The sequence below is a fragment of the Macrosteles quadrilineatus genome, unplaced genomic scaffold (genome assembly GCF_028750875.1).
Source record: "Macrosteles quadrilineatus isolate MER2022 unplaced genomic scaffold, UCM_ALF_1.0 Scaffold_9__3_contigs__length_116548681, whole genome shotgun sequence".
In the NCBI taxonomy this organism is placed as follows: Eukaryota; Metazoa; Arthropoda; class Insecta; order Hemiptera; family Cicadellidae; genus Macrosteles; species Macrosteles quadrilineatus.
This window is the reverse complement of record NW_026542602.1, coordinates 81195279-81217598: the sequence shown is the minus strand read 5'-3', so window position 1 is coordinate 81217598 and position 22320 is coordinate 81195279. Positions and strand designations below refer to the sequence as shown.

At 31.2% G+C, this 22320-nt stretch overlaps 2 protein-coding genes across 3 annotated transcripts in view; one reads left to right on the top strand and one right to left on the bottom strand.

Moving 5' to 3' along the window:
• LOC129003024 (lachesin-like) overlaps positions 1-22320 on the bottom strand; it is a 335838-nt gene that overhangs the window by 42818 nt on the left and 270700 nt on the right. The gene's annotated exons all lie outside the window — the stretch shown is intronic.
• LOC129003025 (uncharacterized) lies at positions 3826-9565 on the top strand. Its single transcript, XM_054431224.1, has 5 exons — positions 3826-3861; positions 4737-4803; positions 5214-5432; positions 7305-7475; positions 8023-9565. The coding sequence occupies exons 2-5, from the start codon at positions 4756-4758 to the stop codon at positions 8296-8298; spliced, it is 714 nt and encodes a 237-aa protein (XP_054287199.1). The 5' UTR covers positions 3826-3861; positions 4737-4755; the 3' UTR covers positions 8299-9565.

Sequence of the window (22320 nt, the reverse complement as noted above, 5' to 3'; positions counted from 1 at the left end):
CAGTCCATCGCAGTTCCTTTTTGAATACACATACTTTAGATTGTTATAATAATAGATGGAAGTAGATTAATAAGGAATAATGATAACAAGAACCATAACAACAATAGCTCATAGAAAGAAGTAGATAAAAAGTAAATTGTTGTATGAACATGATTTTATTGATATTGTAGACAAATATGTGTCATTTATTTTAATTAATAGTGCGATAAATTCAACTATAAAATACAAATTGATAATAATTGTATTCCAACTAGTGTTTTATGATTCCAATCATTGGCAAAGCAACTCGTTAATATTATTTTTCAATTAATTTACAATATTTTCAAAGGAAAATTAATTGACAATGACTAAATTTACTTAATGGTGTTTTTTGCATATTTTTCCAAGTTGCATTAAATTTCTTACTTTTTTAGAGAACACCCCAAGCCTTTGGCATTTTCATTAGATAAGTTAACCTTTTATCGAATTACCTATATAGGAAATAAGCTATTTGTTAGATGACCTCTTTTATTGTAATAATTAATGACATTTATGTCGCTTGTTATTGGTCCAGCAATTTCAAATTTGAAGGCAAGCACTGTAGCCGTTGGGCTACAGACGGTTGTGCTAAACAAAACGTCAATGGAAGGTTAAGTATCATTTTGTAACAAGTGGGTGACGTCACGTAATACACAGCCTGAACAGCTGTTTCTGGAGTGTACTAGTGTTGACTACTGATCACCGTGTCGCGTGCAATGAAGCTAGCGTGCAAAGTTATGTGGCGGTTACGATTGTTGACCTCATTGCCACGCTGTTTCTTGCATGATTGCAGGCTATTGAATAATAATAGTTTCTTTTGGTTTTGGCCAATGATACGGTTTATAAACTACATTGGTTTGAAATCACCTGGTTGACTTGTAAATTTTTTATGTAGCTAATAAATTGAAGGGAATAAAAAAATATCGTTTTTGGGAAATATATACTGTAGCTCATAGACTTAAAAAGTTGGTGAAAAGGGTGTTAGAGTGATGAAGTATGCATGAAAAGGAACACATTATTATATTCATGCACACTGATTAATTTATTAGTTTACTCTATGATTTTCCATAGCTTTCATAGCATGGTTTAGCACAGGTTTCAATTGTATTTATTTTGTTATTCATTCTTGATATAAAATACTTAACTTATGCCCTCATAAATTTACGATTGGTTATCAAGCTCAATAGGAAGTCTCAACAAAAGTAAATTGTTCTAGATAATTCAACCCTCAGTCATATGTTTATCATTTAGGACTTAGTTTCCATTGCCATATTCTAACTCGAACCCAATGTTCCCTGACGGCGTAGATAGTGAATTTCAGCTAGACTTAGTGACTATTAACAGTTTTACTCTAAATAGAATGAGAATTCAATCAGTTGTGTTGTGTTTGTTTTGTAGCTAGGTTCCAAAGACTGAGTCCCACTTAATATTCATGAAAGTGTTCCAACAAGTTTACACTGTTCTGAACAAATCGACATCGACGTCATCCTCTCCTGTGTCTGGATGTTTTGTCTCAATATTTTTTTCTTAGAATCATTGTGTTCCATTTCAACGTAACTGAAACGAGCTATAATCTTACTTTTGATATTTTCTTAGCCGCAGCAGTATAGTAATAAGCTTTAATAAGTATATGTATCAAACATAATGTATTACTGTTAGTTTTCTTATTGCATAAGAACCATTGCCAAATACTTACAGTAAACATACGTTTCAGCTATTCTAGTTTTACTTGGACTATTTTATTGTTTACACTCGATTAGAACTCAATTTTTACTAGTGAGACGTTTTTATCGAAATCACTTCCAGGAAAGAGTTTCATAAAAGAACAATTTATGGGATGCAATAAAAACATGTAAGTTAAAAACAACATTAGTTGAATTGATGAGAGTGTCTTTAAAATCAAAATAAAAGGAACGTTAAAGGAAAATAAACGGGAGAACGGCCACTAAAGTGAATAAACAATCTAGGAAGCCATGCGGAACTAAGGAGGGCTGGCCACTACAAGAATTGCATTTCTATTCACCAATTCCGCAGAAAAGAGCATCTCTTCTTGCAGATTAAGTTCTATAAATGCTACTTACACAGAACAAAAACTGGATCGACTAAAAGTTGTCCTGAGAAAATATTTGTTGAAAATCATCCAAGTAGAGTGTATCATAAGAATTATTTTTTGAACCTATTATTTATTTATTGTCTTTTTTAAATATATTTTTGTAACTGTATAGCTTTTTATATTTACCTAGAAATTATATTGTTTAGTATAATTATAACCATATGTTTAAATTTAAAAAACACTATTAAAAGAACTATCTATCATTGGCAACTTATAACATTTATTGCAGAGCCACAGGTACTAGACTTCAAAAGATATTGACCGTGTTACTTAATGGTATTAAAACGTAACTGATAATGGACTGCAGTACCCATATGTTGTAATTAAATGTTAGCAAAACATTTGTTAAATAGATTAGGTTTCGTAATGTTGACTATCGTGATCATATTTAAGTCTTGTTCCAGGTTTTTAAGTTTTAAACTGAAGCCATGTCGAGTTATCAAAATATTTAATTATTCTCTTTTACTTTTTAGATATACATTGACATATAAGACCGAAGGCTATGTTCGATCTCAGTGGAAAATATCCAAAGTGAGTGGTAAAATGAGCTATAAATAATTTGTTTAAAATTTGTAACAAGATCAATTTTATCCATAGCACCCTCTTGACAAAATACAGCTATAAACCCATGGTATTTTTTAAATATTCAGTAAACTCGGGTTATTTAAAACCAATTTAAAGTATTTCCAAATCACCTATACCAATATTAAAACCACACAAATCATATTTTTGAATAATTTATCTTAAACAATAAAACAAAAACATAAGTATACACTTCATATGCAATACTCCAACAACAGATCCGGCAAACCACAATATACGACGGGTCAATAGAGCCAAACCGGATGTAAAGCTGTTTTGGGATTTATCAATAACAATTAACCTAGATATGGGAATATCATTATAGATGCCAAAATTGATACTTTTGCCCCTTCCAGCCTTATCAAATAACGAATTGCATTTGTTTGAGTCAAACTTTTATGAAAGATATAAAGTTGTGCTATTCAATCATATGTCTTTTATGTTATTAATGAAATAGGTTTATCATTTATAAATAAACATTCTTAAAACCAAACTAAATAAGTAAATTTACTGATTAAGTTTTGCTAAAAAAATAAATAAACTGTTAAGGGTACAGTTATTATCGTATGGTGGACTTTTTAAATAGGAAAAAGCTGGAGAAACATATCTTGTTTATAAACCTTTTTGTTTCCATGCCAGGGTCATTTTTATGTTGTTTCTCTTTTTGAGACGGATGATCTAACAAAAAAAACATGCTCGAAGATCGAGGTCAACATGCTAGAAGTTTTATACTATGTACCTTTTGGCTTGAAACGAGAAAGCTTAGCAATACAACTCACGTTATACAACTCACGTGGTGGCTACACTTTTCAGAAGTCAATCTTTACCAAATAAGGTTCAAAATTAGATTACATAGCCTCTATGTAGTACATAAACATTAGTTGTAGATTCCTTAAACTATTTTATCAGTTTATTCGTTTACGGTTTTGTAAGATTGCATCTTGCACTACAGCTGTACCATTTTTTAAACAAGGAATACCATATTCTAAAGCACAAAATCGTGATAAGTTGCGGTTTTCAGCGTTACTACGGTCGTCACAATGTGACAAAGTGCTGTCATAAGCCTACGACGGAATATGAGGCTCCATATATTAAGATTGCTTATAAAATGAGGCGTAAAGCTGCGACCCACTTCGCATCGTTGGAACGTAAGTAATATAAACTTTACCTCATCCTATTGCTCTTTTATGTCTTTATGTCTTGTAGGAAAAGAAACGGCAATGTCTTAAATCGTATATAGTAAAACGCTATGAATTCTATCTCGTATTCTCTACTCAAATATCTTTAGACCTACATTTGTGTGAACTAGCTATTGTTGTATTTTTTTATAAAAATTGAGGAAAAAGAAACAGCAATGTCTTAAATCGTAATAATAGTAAAACACTAAGATTTCTACCTCGTGATTATACTTTAAGTTGAATAATCGTTTAGTTTCCAAAAAGTGCAATATTTGTATAAAGTTTAAAGGTGCATACCGTTTGCAGATGTTTTAAAAGATTACCTTACAGTTTTAGTGTCGATTTTTGCCAATCCTAAGCATATATTATTGTTAATTAGACCATTCTGTACATTATATAGTGACCAGTATGGGACCTCCATAGGGTGAATATTGATCAAACTCTCTTTTGTCTTAAAACATCAGATGAAAGAATGGAATATTAAAATATACATTACGGTTACCCATTATAACAGAGGAAACACCATTAAAAGCGATCACAGTGAACATAACAAGAAATATATATATATAAAAAATAATCGTGGCTTAAACAAATTATGAAATGCGCTGATCTGTTCTCAATATATATATATATATATATATATATATATATATATATATATATATATATATATTATTAGTACAGTATTACAAATGATAACATAATACATAATGACACATTTTAAAGTTATCGAATGGCCATAGAAGTTCTAATTATTTCCCCATAGATATTAAAAAGATAGATCTTACTAAGATAAATGAAATCGTATCACTGAAGCGATTATTTAAAAACAATCATTGTTTCAGATTCTACGTATAAGGAACCATGACACATATCGTAACGCTTTGTATTGTTTCGACCATTGTTTATGTGGTATGTAAAAATATTTTACATTCGAAAAAATAAATAAAATACTAGCATTTAGTTAAGTTTAAAGACTTAATTCTATGGAAATTAATTCTATCCTAGATCAAATATGACTGAGCATATTTTATGAACTCTTAAAAGGAGTTGGTTAACAAAACTGCTAACGAAATTAAATATTCTTATTGAATTAAAATGATTGTTATTCTTATCAGGAAATATAATAAAAACAACTTCATAAACGTTATGATAATAGGGTAGCGATTTGTATTGAAAAATAGTAATATTGTTTAATCCTATTGGGGAATTAAAATTTGGATCAATCTTGAAATTCAATAAACAAATTTAACCATGCAGGCATATTTATAGTTAAACTGCATATATAATTAAAATTTCTAATATTATTTCTGGTTGCTAAGGTGGCGGCAAGTGATGACTATGTGTTCTACTTCAAAAGAGCAGACTTCTTCCATTCAGACATTCTTCAGCAGACGCTACCCCAGGTTGATCGCACCGTAGACTCTCTATGTGTGAGGATGGAGACCAACTGTAGGTTTACTCAGGCTATAGAAGAGTGTGAGGCTCTGCACAGAGCAGCGCCTCAATGTCTCACTACTCAGGATAGGAAGATGATAAAGGTATGGACGGCTAACAAGGGAGAAAAGTGTTTTTTGAATATTTTTCTTGAGTTTTTTTTAGTGTAACAGAAACACGTGTTTAAATTGAACTAAATAACTGACTACATAGTTAAATGAGATCTCAAGGCTTGCATAGCATTTCACAGTGTCATTAATGTTTTTTAAATCATCACCTATACTGAATTAATACCAAGTACCAAAATTAATGGAGGTGTTTTCTAGATACAGAATAAAGGGTATGAGCGGGGAATAGTTATACAACTATTACTGTTATGAGACTAACCTAGTTCAACTAAAACTATAGTGGTAAACGTTAACTATTATTGGTGCATTTATGCCCTTATATATGCCAATCCAGTGCTAATTTAGATAACTAGACATAATATAGTTTTGTATGTTTATAAAACATTTATTTTAAGCATTGTTCTAATGACGCATTCAACATAATTCGTTCCTCTTAACCTTAACGTAAAGGCAAACTTAACTGTAGTCAGCAAACCTAAACACACATTGGACCAATGAAATTAATCCTAAGAGTGAATCTAGAGAGAAAATTTGCTTTAACCACAAGTTCGTAGAAAGTTAAATCATCTTAGAAATCTTCTTGTATTTAATGTTTACAGTAAAGGAATACTATACTTTACTTTGATAAACTGAATTTAATGGACTATTAGGAGCTACATAAAGCAGATAATTATATCATATTTACATCATTGACAACTATACAAAAAGAGGTTATAAGTTTAACAGCATTGCTTAGTTGGATTTTTTGTGTCTATATAAAAAAAAACATGAAAATGTATACTAAAATCTAAAGGTTTACATCCTGTGTAGGTGGCAAACAGATGGATCATACAATTAATTATAACTAACATTTATCAGATTTCCCACGTCTTAATCGACTTTCCTTATACTTATGCCTAGTTAAATAGTATTACTTGTGATCCACTGGTCATATCTTTATGAGAATCAAATATATTTTCAAGCAGTGTGTTTACTTTAAACCCAAAGTTGATTTTAGGGTAGTAAAAACGTTGCGTGATCTTGGATGATTACTTTTCCACAACTTAACCATTGCGTGAAAATGCCCAATAAAATCCACTAATTGGAAACTTCAGTATACAATTTATGACTGACTCAGTTTCGGCGTAAATACCTGGATATATATTCCAGCCAATCAGTTGATTAATGATTTTGCAACTGTGTAGGTTGGTTAAAGTAATTAACAAATAGAAGGCTTATGAGCTTTGATGTCACTTAACATGTGACCCATTTTAAATGGGAGATTAATCACTTTTGTTTTTTATTTTTGTTACGTTTTTGAAAAATAATATTACGTTCAAAGACCATCATAAAAGTATTAATTGTGATTTCTATAATATTTAATTAATAAGGCACTTTTAAATAACTGTTTGGATGGTTTCAACAATAAAACATCACACAGTTAAGTTAGCTATCGGGGGAAACCATTTACCAAATTATAAGAATGTATTCATTATGTATGTAGTCTACCATACTTGTGAAGATTAATGATAAATCTGTTAATGATAATATGTAATTTTCCTTGTGTTATGATATAAATTATAAATAAATAACTTCTTGATCAGCATTGTACGTGTTATTAAATTTACGGAAAGTAAATAAAAGAAACGTCTTATAACACTTAAAACATATATTTACGTTTATACTGTTACTCACAAGACGGTAAATATACAAAAAAGGTGGTAAGGATGGTACCACTTACCACCTTTTTTGTATATTTACCGGCTTGTGAGTAATAGTATAAGCGTAAATATATGTTTTAAGTGTTATAAGACGTTTCTTTTATTTACTTTCCGTAAATTATAAATATAAAAATGTTTCCTCCATCAGGAAGCAAAATCTGGCTTCGTCAACTCTCGAGAGAAATGTGTCAAGGAAGCCAACTGCAAAAAAGAAGTCACCAAGGCTGTGGAAGAGGCGGCGATTTCTATCAAGAAAATAGACACTGATAAACTCAAGGAAATCGCCACTTGTGACAAGGACGACCAGTGCAAATATACGGTGAGTATAATTCTTCATAGATCAGTGGTGAAGTGCTAACTTGATAACTTGTAGTACCTTGCATTGCATTTCTATGAAAGTTCAACAGTTTTTTAGTCACGCATCAAAAATAAATGTATGATAATGTATTGTGATTTTCGAGTAATTTATTATTTGTTTAAAAATAACCAAGTACAAATAATACCATTTTTCTAAAAAGTAATTTCATTTGGATTCCTATCACATATATATATCAGTATGTTCGAGGTAAAAAACAATTCATTGTTTTATTAAATTTTACCCAGCAAACTCTGACATTTTCACCATAATGATATCCTAATAAGGTATTAATCCAATGTTAGATGGGTAACTAGATAAACGTGGTAATGGTCGAATAATGAGAAGGTCACTGGTTAAAATCTGAGAATATTCTGAATATTTTTAATTGTTCGTAATCAGCTCCAGCTGTCCCTGATAATTGGAAGTTTAAAAAATGTTCTTTCTAAAGAACCAACTTATTTTAGAGAATAAAAGCCTTCAACTGACTTATGATTGCACATGCTTTCAGGTGTACAACAACGCACACAACGATATATTCAACCTATACTTGACGACCCGGCCTAAACTCCGTCTTCTGGCAGATCAGGACGTGGCCAGCAGTGACTGTGCCGGCGCTGTAGTGAGCTGTATGGTAGCAAGCAACGCAGAAGCACTGCGCAGATTATATCAAATCAGTGCGCAGCTCAAACAATGCCAGCAAAAATATAAGATTAGCCAATCCGGCATCCTCGGTGCTAACTCCGGCTACATGCATGCACCAGAGTTCTTTGGATATCAGAGTTGATTTACATTTTAACTAGTATTGTCTTGATCTAAAACTGATTAAATATTCAATAAGATATGTGCAATAACCTTAGGAAGAACTTTTTAATTCAATGATACTTAAATAGTCTTCCATGAACTATGAAGCCAATAGTTGTGTTTTATTTATGTAAAAATTTAAAAAAAAACCTAAACCACTAAAGGTGTGAAACAGTAGTAGACTATAAAACCCAATTAGCTACAACACATTTTACAATGTATAAAAAAATTGAATTATTGACAAAAGAATAATAGGTAATACATAAATACTACTCATTAGGAAACAAAGCATAAATGAGGAATAAAATTTTGCATTTACGTTGTCCTTCAAGTTCAATAAGAATAGTACAAAATTGAATATGAAAATGAATATTGATATGTTTATAGTTTGTTTATTGTTGAAAATTACATTAATTTGAAACTCCATTATTACAGATTTACGCATTCAAGATGATGTTTTATGTTTAATAGGTAAACGCAGACCTACTCCAGTGTATCTAATTATAATGTACTTTAACACGTTGACTGCGCGCGCCGACTTTACAGGCGCTCCCCAGTGGCGGGCGAAGCCCCGGCGCGCAACCGAATCAGCGAACGCAATTGGCATTCAAATATTTCAGTCTGACGAATCACAAAAGAGCAGTGGTGACTGTGCTGCGTTACCCCGAGAGTGGATGTAGTTCAGTGAAACACCCAAAGGTAGCAGCACTGCATGGATCCGTATCCAGTGTCTTTGTAATGTGGTTTGAAGAGAAAAAATCCCCGAAACCGGGACAAAAGCATTGCCAGACAGGATTTTACGGGAAATTTTAGTACCAACCTACACCAAACCAACCTAATGGTTAAAAATCAAAGAAATGTTTTTGATAAGATACACATGTTTCCCACTATACATAAATAAGTACAAACGTACTAAAATCAGGAAAACTGTGAATCATTGGGGTTTGTGTTAAACAGGTATATTACCCCTTACTACCTTCCACTTTTACCTTGAGACTTGAGATATATGTGTTTTTATGTATACTGATACCACGGATTAAGAAATGATTTTAATTAATTCTAGTTCATAAGCATTTTAGATCTAATACGGATTTTAAAATAGCTTTACTTGTCCAAATATAGTTCTTTAAATATTCAAAATTTTTTGTAGTGTATGTAAGAACAGCATTTGTAATGGAATAAGCTCAATCACAAAATTTTGACGTTACCACATTATACTTGAACGTGAAGACAATAATAGGTTTTATACATACCTCAGTCAAATAGTCTAACAAATATTGGAACTACTTTTTTTTATAAATTTATTAGACTATTTGACTGAGGTGTGTAAAAACCCTATTATCGTCTTAACATAACATAGTCCAGGGGCCGAAAACATGAATTTTAATACTTGAACGTAAACAGCAGGCTAGTTTTAGAGAAATCAAACAATATAACTAGGGTAATTATTAAAACAATTGAAAGTTCTTAAGATAATCAGTAGAAATAGTTTTGAGTAGCTTTTAGTTGTAACAAGGATTAAAACTTTTAAGTATAATATATCAATTATTTTAGATGGATTACCACTACGTTCGTATGTTAACCCAAGTATTAGTGAAGGATGAGTGTTGGATGAGTGGCAATAGTTTACTGTGAAAGTGAAAAGAGGTCCCATCACCCTGGAAAATATGTCTGTTAGGCTATAACCGTATTGGCAGGCTTGTAAAAATCATAATATTTTCTTCTAATTCGTTTTAAGAAAGGTTAAATGTTTGTTTTAAGTGTTAGGTTAGTTAAAAGGATGCCTTTGTTACATGCCCAGCAAGACTTGGTATTGGTTCATCTTTGTTTAAAGGCTGATATCAATATCCTAGCTGTAATGGATCAAAGTTCTGTAATGGAAGGATAGTGCACCACTCTGCCTCAATAACAGCCATTAATGGAAGCAGCTTCCAGCACAGACTTAATTTAAGAGTATACCTCTAGTAAACTGTATAACTAAAAGTGAATCACAACAAGATAATTTCTAGTAGATAACGAGTATTTATCTTGTATCATCCTTTGAAAACCAATTTCAGAACAAAAGGCAATTTTTTTACTAACTACATAACATGGACTAATAAGGTAGTTTTAACTTAAAATCTTTCAAACTATTTTGAATCATATCATGATTTTACAAGACCCATCTGGTAAATATTATTTTCTGTATTTTTTTGAACTGGTTTCTAAATTAGTCCAGGTTTAAAGCATTGTATGTAATACCGAATCCGTAATTTATCAACCGAAACGATAGTATCTCACAATTAACACGTGGACTAGATGCTTTAATGTTTTTTTTTTTTTTTTTTTTTTTTTTTTGTCAAATCTGCGTCATTTCAAACATACGGGTGTTAGCAAAATTAAAAGAAATATTTCTGAGAAAGAAATTCAAGAAGAGCTAATACACTAATGTTAAATAAAATGACGCTTGAGAACATAGGAAGATTTGTCTAAAACCCTCAACTTCTACCCATATGTGAGGTAAACAAAATGGTGCTATGAAATGGATTTTGGCGTTTATCTTACTTCATAGAAGGGGGTGTAGAATAAACAACTGTTCAAGTAAATGCATTTTGAAATGTTTATTTAAAACTATTCAATGATGACCAACTATGAACAATTCGGATTCATTAAGGCACTTTAGTGGTTTTATAGTACTGGTTTGATTAGTTTAATGTGTTCTAAGGATAATTTTAGAGTGTTGTTGATGGGATAGTACAGTTGTAAGCTTTGGATATAGATAGAGGTTTATAAATAATATCAATTATGTGTAGCTAATTATTTTTGATCAATTATGTGCTGCAAGATTTTCATATTTTTCCTACGATAAAAGCTCAATTTTTAAACACCTTTTCCATTGCACGGCTCTCTGGCCTACATGGTTATACAGTACAGTAAATTGTTATGCTATATGGTTGACAAGATAAACACACCCATTACATGTCAAACATATATCAGGTGTACGTCCATCATAATATGACATCCTGTCATCATGTGCGTTATGTAATCGAAAACTAGATATGATATACAATGTATGGGAAAGTAATTTCCATTTATACTGTGTTACATATTATCTGAGATCTTGTAAGTGTTTATTGCCAGATGTAGTATTTGACTACTAATGACATGAATGTTAAGATTTAATTTGAAAACTAATTGCAATAGGACTTTATTGTAAAGGGTGTACCAAAAAGGAAGGATCAAATTTCCAGCTTAATATAAGTGTCAACAAGGGTCGTAAAAAAGTCAACTATGGCTCATTTTGAAGCTGACATCTTTGAGTTTTTGTTCAGAACCCTTCAATAGTTTTCACCATTTTCACATTTGTTGGCATTTTTGAATTTCCAAAAGATACAGATGCTATATGGAGGTGCAGTTGAAAGCACAGTGTATTGAATGGTTTATGGAGACGACATATGTGGTGTGATTTGATTGGACTAGAAGCTTGTGATCGATCAAGTGTATCGCTCGCCGATCTAAGACATAAATAGGACTAAAAAGTATAAAGCAAAGGAAATCCGTTTAAAACAATATCTTTAGAAATTAGCCATGTGTGGTCAGAGCTGGAACACCGATTCCTTCTTCTTCTACCAAATAACGGAGAATATGTAGAGGTTATGCGGTGAATCCAAGGTAGGGAAAACTTAGAAATTTGAGGGAAGACTTGTATAAAAAGTTAACGTTTTATATTTTTACCAATACAGTGTTTATATCAGTTTAATTTTAATATATTCTTTTTGGCACACCCGATATTATAATTAATTTATATAGCTGAATATATATTAAATATTGTAATGTGTTTTTAGTTTCAGGCAAAAATAATTTCATTGATAATTAATACAAATATTCTTATAAACGTATTAATAGGTTCACTGAGATAGTAGTGGGTGTCTCTAGCAAGTGATTTAATTTAATCATATTGTCTTCCGATTTCAAATAATTGTAATTAGTTATTACATTAAAACTGTGTTCTATAAATTTTAAAAACTACAATTTTTTGCTTTTGTCTCCTTTTTGGTTACATCTAGTCTATAAATAATGAGTAACAATTAAAGTCAGAACGCTGAGATCTTTAGTATTTTATAATTTTGAGCTCAGAAGAGCCTCAAAGCAGCGCTAATGAACAGTGTAGCATGTTGAGTCAAGCTTGATACGAGAGTCGGAGGAGGAGGATGAAATTCGTTTGTCATCACCGCATCTTCACACCTACTTGTAATGAACATATTCACACCAGAGAGTGTTCAAATGTGTTGGGAATTTACTAAAACCTACTTCTGACACATCATCAAGTCAGTTGCAGTGTTATTTTAATGATAATTAAACCTGGGTTACACTTAAACATATTACTAATGTACTTATAATCAATTAAATTACTACACATATTATTAAATACCAATAAGTTACGAGGTTTGAAAATAAAACCTTAACAAGCGTACTGACTGAGAGTATTCATTTGACAAGCTTGTAAATATTAGGACTAAATATGGGACATAAATGTTCAGCCTGTTAGTTTACACAAAGAGATGAGAGAGGCAGTTATGCAACACCAAACAGTCAAACATCAATTAGGGTTTTGACACATTCTCACTCAATTGAGAACAGTTTTTTTTAATATTTATGATTTATAGTTCTTTTTCAATAGATTTCTACAGAGTATTAAATAAAATTAGATATTCTTGTAAATTTTTAGTTTTATATCTTTACATGTGTTTTTGTCATTTTAAATAAGAGTAAGCAATTGTATTTGAAACATTACTCCCTGCAACGTTAATAATAAGTATATTTTTTATCTTATGAATCAGCAATACTCCTTTAAAAATTCAAGTGCATCTCAAGTCAAAAAGTTAAATCACAAGAATTGCATTCTGAACGCTATATACAACATAAATAATACAATCAAAATTAAAATGTCTAAGGTGACTAAAACAACATTATTTTAAAATCCATATTAAATAAAAATCACACGAACCATTAAATATCCAAATAAATATATACTACTAATTGAAGTTAGTATGAAATAAAACGTGAATTGAAAACTAAAGGATGAACAAAATACAGCGCAGAAAAGAATCAAGTTCTCATCCTTTTTCTATAAACTCAACTCCTCTCACTATGTACTATAAAGTCATTGATATTACTGTAGCCAATGTTTTACTAAAAATGAATATAGTTGTCTGAGCCAGTCACAGAATGTGCTAGGGTCCAAAAATCTATTTCATACCTTATTTTTTTGTTGCTTACTAGTTTGATGGGTACAACATTTGCTATAACTTATCATAAGTCCTTCTCTAAGTTTGACTTGATTAAAAAGATTTTGTATTCGGCAGAATTTAGTAATTTAGATCAGCGCAATCCGTATGTGGCTCACATCAACTACAACGATTTTGATAAAAAAAGCTGGCTATAAATTTAACATGGGGATGGAATGTCTAGTATCAAGAATCAAGAATCAAGAATCAAGAATATTTATTTGCCATTAAATAACAGAACGTTACAATAGGCATCGTCAGTGCAGAAATACATCACAGTCAGTCTATAATACAATCAGTTTTAGCGTCTAAAAATTCATCTACAGTGTAGAAAGCCTTACTTTTTAACCATTTTGTAATTACACCATTAAATTTCTTAATAGGCAACAGCCTCACAATCTCTGGCAGTTTATTGAAGAACAACAGTTGTTGGTATTTATGGCTCTTAAAGTACTTGTGGAGTCTAATATTAGGTTTAACAAGATTACCTCTATTTCTTGTGTCATGATCATGAACTGATAACTGTTGATTAAAAGTTTCTAAATTAGATTTTACAAAAATAAGATTGCTGTGGATGAAAATTCAAGCAAGGGTCATTATATTAAATAGTGGAAAAATTGTTCTACAAGAGTCTGAAGAATCTAGCCCAACCATAACTCTGAGAGCCTTTTTCTGCCATGTGAAAGCATCTATGGCAGAGGGTGAGTTGCCCCAGAGCTTTATTCCATACAATAGATGTGTGTGGAATAGAACAAAGTAGGTCATAAGCAACACATCTTCACTGACACATGTTTTCAGTTTTCAGTGAAGATGTGTTGCTTATGACCTACTTTGGTCTATTCCACACACATCTATTGTATGGAATAAAAGTCAAAGGTAGTCAAAGGTACTATGTATAACAATATAACCATGCTTTATACTTATACTTTTTATACTTTTTTATACTTACACATGGCATATGTGTATTATTTATCTGTATTTTACTTGTATTATACTTATTTTATACGTATATGTGGTACTAAGGGCTGTTTTAATCGATTTTAAACAGATATTTAATAGAATAGAATTAATAGAACAATATTGTTTAGCATTATATTCTAACAAACCGGACTTAGGTTTATTCAGAACAATCAAGAATAACAAATCACTCGAATAACAATGTCGGTAGTTGAGATTCAACCCTAAATGTCTGAGCAGTGTTACAAAAGGCAGTTGAGGGCCTCATACTTAACCCACTGTGCTTTTATTGGCCATTATCAGAGGTAGGTACCATTTTATTGCGACATGGCCTGAATGTAGTTGAGTGAATTTATTGCAAACGTCTTTAGATGTAAAAGTGGGATATTACATGGAATTATTGCACTTTTACCCTTCAATATCTTCAGTTATGAATTATAGTTATGAGTTATTATTATTTTGACTTCAATGCAAAACTATCAAAAGACATTTTTCTCTTTTGTTCATTAACACGTTTTGGTTTTTTGATTACAATCATGATTGTGATTTGCTACCATCATTTTAGAAATTTTTGAAAAACTGGATAAAACCTTAAAAGGAGTCCTCAATAATACATTTGGCCAATACAACAAAACGTTCTGGAAATTCGAGTATAGATACAGTACGTACTACAATTCCATTTATCTTGCTATCTACGCCATCCAAGAGTAAAAAGTACTTAAACTGTTTTAGGTAAAATGGTCCAAAATATTATTAACATAATTATAACACATAATTAAAATTAATTAAATTTAACAGCACAAATCGTTAAAATATTTCGAGCTTATGACTACGAACATAATTAACATTCAAAGTTGAAATACGCCAATAAAACATCAGGAAAAATTATTCAGGCTCAATTGTTTGCACAAAGAAGAGAATTCGTACAACAGTGGCTCAAAAGGGGCAAACCAAACAATGGGCTATCTACTGAAGTAAATAAACAATACAATACAGCTTTCTAAAATAGAGGAGAGTTATCCACTAAAAGTGTTTCATTTCTCACAACGATTTATTGAATAACGATAAGTTATTTTTATATGGAATCTACTTTTATTAATCAATTCATTGAAGTAAAACACTTTATATTTATCTTATTATAAGCATCATAAAACGAACATTATGCTTTTTATTTTAAGGGCGGGGTCTATTAGTATCAATGCAAGTCGTCAAAGTGATGCAAATAAAATTGTATGGGATTTCCTGCTTCAAAAAATGTCTAATTAATTATAACACGATGCGAATTAATATAATATCGTTGTATACATATACATGTACACTTGTATGTTGATGTGTACACCAAAAAACACGATACGAGTAACACTCTTTTTTTATATCAGGCTTAAAGACACTGTCATTCACTCCATGCCAGTACCACACACCATAAACTCACAAATCCAAAGACAACAAAACGTTGCAATCATCGATCTAGGTAGAATGCCGTTGGTTGTGGGAGTTTTGTTCCTACTTCTTGATATGTTACTGTTATTTTTGTATTGTTATACTTATTTTTAATACATTTAGGGTTAAGTCTTGCTGGCAAAATACTCTTTTTATGAAATAAGTAGCTGCCAAAACACCTTAGAACTAGTATCATAATTGTTTTTGTACTAAAAAAAAACAAAAAAAAATTAACACGGCAAACTTTTTTTTTTTTTTATCTATCGGTTCTTACCGAGAAGTTTTGTAAACATGACGAGGCCATGCATGTTATGTTTTGAATACATATATTTGGATTCGAATTTTAATCTACACTCTACTACTTAACAAATCATAATATCATATTTTGGTTGACTGGTGACTGACACATTTTAATTAATTTAAGAGCTCCTTATATGAAGCTTTTCCATTTAAATGAAACGAGGTGTTAGCCCGTCCTACGTACGGGAATTCAGTAGTCAGTTAAAACCGTGTACAATTCATATCAGTTAGTTTACACATATGAAGACAAAGTTTCTTGCAGTTTTAATGTGAAAAATCATCTTGTAAACAAATGTTGTGTGACCAAATATGTTTTTATTCTATCATAATATATACCTGATATATATACCTGATACGGCCTATACGATATGCATTTTAAATCCGATAATTTTACAATAAAACAGCAATTCTGCAATTTGTATGATGTGAAAAGCGTTGAAGTGAGGCAGCCGATTCGCACAGACGCACACTGATTATAAGTAGCCTACAGTCACAGAATAGTAGTATGTTTTCTGTGCTACAGTAGAGAGAGTAATAGTCAATTGAGAAGTGTATAGACCTAGTCAACGATACTACCTTCCATAGCATACCTGCCTCTTCATTAATTACTATCACCACAATACAACTACAATACAATAAAAGGTTAAATTACCTGTGTCCGCCAGTCGATCCTTGTGCTGTGTCCTATTACAGGATATGCATTTCGGCAGAATAAATTGCCATCATCAGTCCTAATATAAGATCTTGATCTTCCCCGTAGGGTGCGTCTTGAAGTTTTGGAACACGTACACGAACTTAACACTTATATACATTACGAATAAAAGACAAATACACTGTAGGCCTACTTTTATTTTATTTACTACGGACATGTAGACGCGCGTCGGTCGTGTGTCGAGTCTCGACTGGGGTCAGACGTTACTTGCGGAGTTGACCTTTGTCCTGTCTCTGTCCTTTGTAGCTACAGGTGGCGTTTCATTGAATTTTAACAATGATTCGAATAATATGTTGGATTGTAGTGTACTTTTATCGTTCAGGAGGTTGTGGGGGCTGGTTTTAGATGCTCTATAAATTTCATATTGCTCTAGTGATGACATTACTCGACTTTTTCTACAAATGTGTAAAGGTTTTTTTTTGTAGAAAAAGTCGAGTAATGTCATCACTAGAGCAATATGAAATTTATAGAGCATCTAAAACCAGCCCCCACAACCTCCTGAACGATAAAAGTACACTACAATCCAACATATTATTCGAATCATTGTTAAAATTGAATGAAACGCCACCTGTAGCTACAAAGGACAGAGACAGGACAAAGGTCAACTCCGCAAGTAACGTCTGACCCCAGTCGAGACTCGACACACGACCGACGCGCGTCTACATGTCCGTAGTAAATAAAATAAAAGTAGGCCTACAGTGTATTTGTCTTTTATTCGTAATGTATATAAGTGTTAAGTTCGTGTACGTGTTCCAAAACTTCAAGACGCACCCTACGGGGAAGATCAAGATCTTATATTAGGACTGATGATGGCAATTTATTCTGCCGAAATGCATATCCTGTAATAGGACACAGCACAAGGATCGACTGGCGGACACAGGTAATTTAACCTTTTATTGTATGTCTTACCGATCCGGAACAACAACAACATAAAATGAAACTACAATACACAATTTCCAGTAGGTCTGAATAGAAACGACCTAAAATAAAACGATAATATCCAATAAAATTCACAGTACACATAATTTAACTTTAGTGTCCTAACATCAAAACTAATCGTCACACCTATCCTCAATGTCACTGCATTAATTGCTAATAAATAAGCGTAAACAAAGAAAAGTAAAAACAATAACAGTTTGTTTTGAAACAGCTGTTTGGTTCAAATAACATTCATTTGAAAAAAAGAACTGGTCACATGTAGCAGGAATATAAAAAGTAAACACGCTAGTAAAGCTAATGACGTAATTGTCAATGTTTATTATCCATACCGTTATCAGTTCTATCCTTGATAATTACGCACCCTCATTGAATAAATGTAAATCGTAATTTCCCATATTAGTTAATTTAAACTACAATATATTCATAGTTAAAATAAAAGTGATAATTTCACGTTTGGGGGCGTCATATAGGCACCCCCAAACGTAACCACAACTGAACACGATTTCATAAAAGGATGGTTTGTCTAATTGCAGTATCCTAGGTCAATGTTGACGTTGTGTTCAATCTATGTCATCCATCTGTTTATCTTTGTATAAAACCCGGCTGAGGTTGTGGTGGTAATTTAAAATCGTTATTCCTGATTATTCTTGATCTTCTTTTTGTGACATCAATATTTCCGGGCCTAATCCAAACAAAGTTAAAGCAGACAAACATAATTGTAAACAAAAAGTTACCATGAAGAATTAAAACATATACACATTGTTATTTTTCTAATCTTTCCTTGAAAAGTGGAGCAGTAAAATAATTTGCATTTATCCTTTTTTATTAAGACTCGTGTAAGCCTCGATTTGTCTGTGGTTTAATTAATTTTGGTCTAAACTATTTTAAACTGTGGTCTAATTATCTCTACTAATCTTATTTCCTATAATCAATGACAAAATAAGAGTAAATAAAATAACCTCATAGTTCCATAGTTTATATTTAACCAGCTGTTAGTTAAAACAAATTATATTGCTGTAAAACAAATCGAAGATTACAATGATTGCTTTAAAAAATAATTTGAACATCCTAGTATTTTACTATGTATATTTAATTAATCTGTCACAGAAGAATTGAACGTATCAATGATTAGCATTACACATAGTATAAATAAGTCAACCCTAAGTATGTCTTTACATTTTTATCCAAATGCTGAATTTGTGACACAAAAGCTGAATGTTTACAGCTGTTATGTTAAACAAATTATTTTATGCCAAAAGCTAGTTTAAAATCTTAGCGTCGGCTGCTAGACTTTAAAAAAATTAAAACTCAATTTCTAAAAAACTGGGACCCTAAACTAAAATTATGGCTTCGACATTCCCTAGTTCTCAAAATTATCTTTCTTTCAACACAAAAATCATGAAAATCCGTCGAGTGGTTGATTCAGAATCGTGAAATAAAAAAACACACTTTCGTTTTAATATTATAGATAATTTTTACTCAATATTCTTGTTTGGTAAATAATTGTTATTAGAATATGTTAGCTTTTTAAACAATGCTTCACTAAACTAATCTTTAAGCAATGCTTGTCTGCTAATAATGGAAGAGCACTGAGTTAAAAGAGAAAAAATATACCGATAATTTTTTTTTTTAATTTAATATATCAAAAGCTATCTTTTGTAATGGATATCTTTCATTCCTTATCAACAAGTAGGTTAAATAAGGACTTAGCTTGATATCGATATCTTCTCTGCAACGGATCGAATTTCGATAATGGAAGGATAGTGCATTATTGGCTCAATAACATAGATAATGGGAGTAATAGGATGGAGTAATCAATGTCTTGGTATACAATCACTAACTAGTTGTGCTATTGTAATGATGCTTCATGTTATTTAACGAAAGTTATGATTTAACATGTATACCAAATGTTAAGTTTTTTAAACAATTGCAGTGGCGTGATGCTACTAACATTAAGTAATGTGTAAAAAGAATCAGCTTTTTATTTACTTTAGCTTTTTAAGGTGACGAATTTGAGCGATGAAAGGCGAATGAATATAATGACAGCTGTGTTATGGACCAGCTGAATATTTTTTTCATGATTGTTTATTTATCACCAAAAACCAGGATAAACTAGGACTATTACCAGAAAATACCAAAAAAATTAGAATTTTTTTCTCAGGATTTAACTGATAACATCCTTATCACCAGGCAATCACTAAATCTACTCAGCTTATAGCTTATTATTGAACTAATATTCATATTGAATTATAACAAATGTTCCAGAATCTTTACAGCTTCATCGTACCAAGTAAACGAATCTATTTGTAGTTGAATTGTATCATAAACAATTGTGATTAAGACCCTTATTAAGGTCGTTAGTCGGTTGTAATTATATAACATTTTACACTCAATGGTCAATAAATCATAGCTTATGCTATACAAGAGGGGAGCGAGCTGGTGTATTGGTAAGAGCGCGGGACTTCAGTCCCTGAGGTTCCGGGTTCAAATCCCACCAAGTCACCAATGGATTTTAGCTAAGTGATAATGCCGCAAACCCTAGGTCTAGCCTGAAGTAATGTGAAAAACAATTCCGAGCTCGTGCCTAGCGTCCTAGGAAAATAAAAATGCTACACTAAGAATAGTAAATGTGTTATTGGTAATAACAAATCAATGATGTTAAAACAATATCATACTGAAATTTTTATAAGTTACAGGGACTATTGCATTTGTTATGTTGTAAACTTGTGATACAAATATTAAACAACGTGACGTCAACATTATGGTTGCTAGTGTCACCATGACATGACGTTGATATTATGTCATGTCAAATACCATTGACAGATATCTAGAGTTGGGACATTACTACAACGATGATTAGTTAAAGATTTTTGATTTATATAAAATGCATTTACCCTAATGCTAGAAATGCTCACTAAAGTGAATTTTATATTTTTACTTGTACCGTTTTTAAAGTTTGCCACTTGCATCTTGTGATAATTAAAAAAATATTATACTAGTATAATGATTTAGTACAATAATATTGTATCTGAATTTTCAGCGAGCAGTAATGAACTGTATGAACTTCCTTAAACCAATCTAGAGTCATTTTTATCTTGTCTTGCATAAAATCTAGTGCACATTTGTTTTTAAAGGTAAAAAAGGCGTATAAGCCTGTTTTAACTGTCCAACTAGTTAAACAAAACTAAGCTATGCGCATTTAGTGCAACCCTAGATGAATAGTAATTGATGCAACAAGAGAAAAGAGCATAAATATATTGATTGTAATGATTTAGTATTTAATGTGGTATAAAATTATACCTACCTGGTATTTTCAACCAAATATATTTCATCTCACCTGAAACAAAAAAATAAAGTTAACAAATCAACATATTTTCTAACAATTATAATTGATACATTATTTATTTTGTTACATATTTTTGGAGAGTTAACCACATTAAACCTTAAGTATGCTATTTTACAAACACACTTTACATTACAATACTTTGAAGTTAAAGGAAATATGGTAAATTGTAAAAGTTCACACTAATGGACATAACCAAGGTTTAATCACCTAAAACATTGTTTTACAGTAAATCGGCTTAAATAGCTATAGACTTTAAAAAAATATACAGATATTTGGTTTCCTCTTTATTCAACCTAATATCGATCTCTTTATATTCATTCCACGTACGATCTGACAGTCACAAATACACCGCTAACTGTCTGTCGCATTGCGGTGTACATTGTCTTTTATTCTGCGTTTCCAAATATGGTAAATTCTGTGAAAACATTACATAGCTAGAAGAGCTTACAAGTGATCAGACGTATTCAACACCGTTAACTTCTTAATTTTCTTTCTGTATGAAGCAAGTAAGTATTAAGTTCGAAACAATACCCTTAGGTGAATCAAACCAAAACAAGAATGCATTTGATTAATGAATTAATACATTGTGAATATATATGTTTTCATTGAAATCGACGCATATCACTTACAAATTTTATGATAAATCAGAGTATATATTTTCACGTGATTTGATTTCTTTGTAATATTTTAGGTATAACATTCGTAAAGGAAAAAGTGTATTTACTGTTATTTAAAACCAAATATGTATGCAAATAAAAACTGTCGTATTCATATTTTTTTTTTGTATTCCCAACAATATGTCTTTAAATTAAAAGAACAACATTTACATGTGGTATTTCTCTTTTAGAAAAAAATATATTTATCATTACACAATTCTAACACTATACAGGGTGATTGATATAAGTGTGCCAGCCGTTTTATTCGAAAACTATAAGAGATATCAAAAAAAGTTAAATGTTAGGTGCCTTGGATTTTTTATTTAAAAAATTGTAGTCAAGTCAAAAAAATTATTTTTGCCGCCATTTTTCCAATATGGCCGCCAAC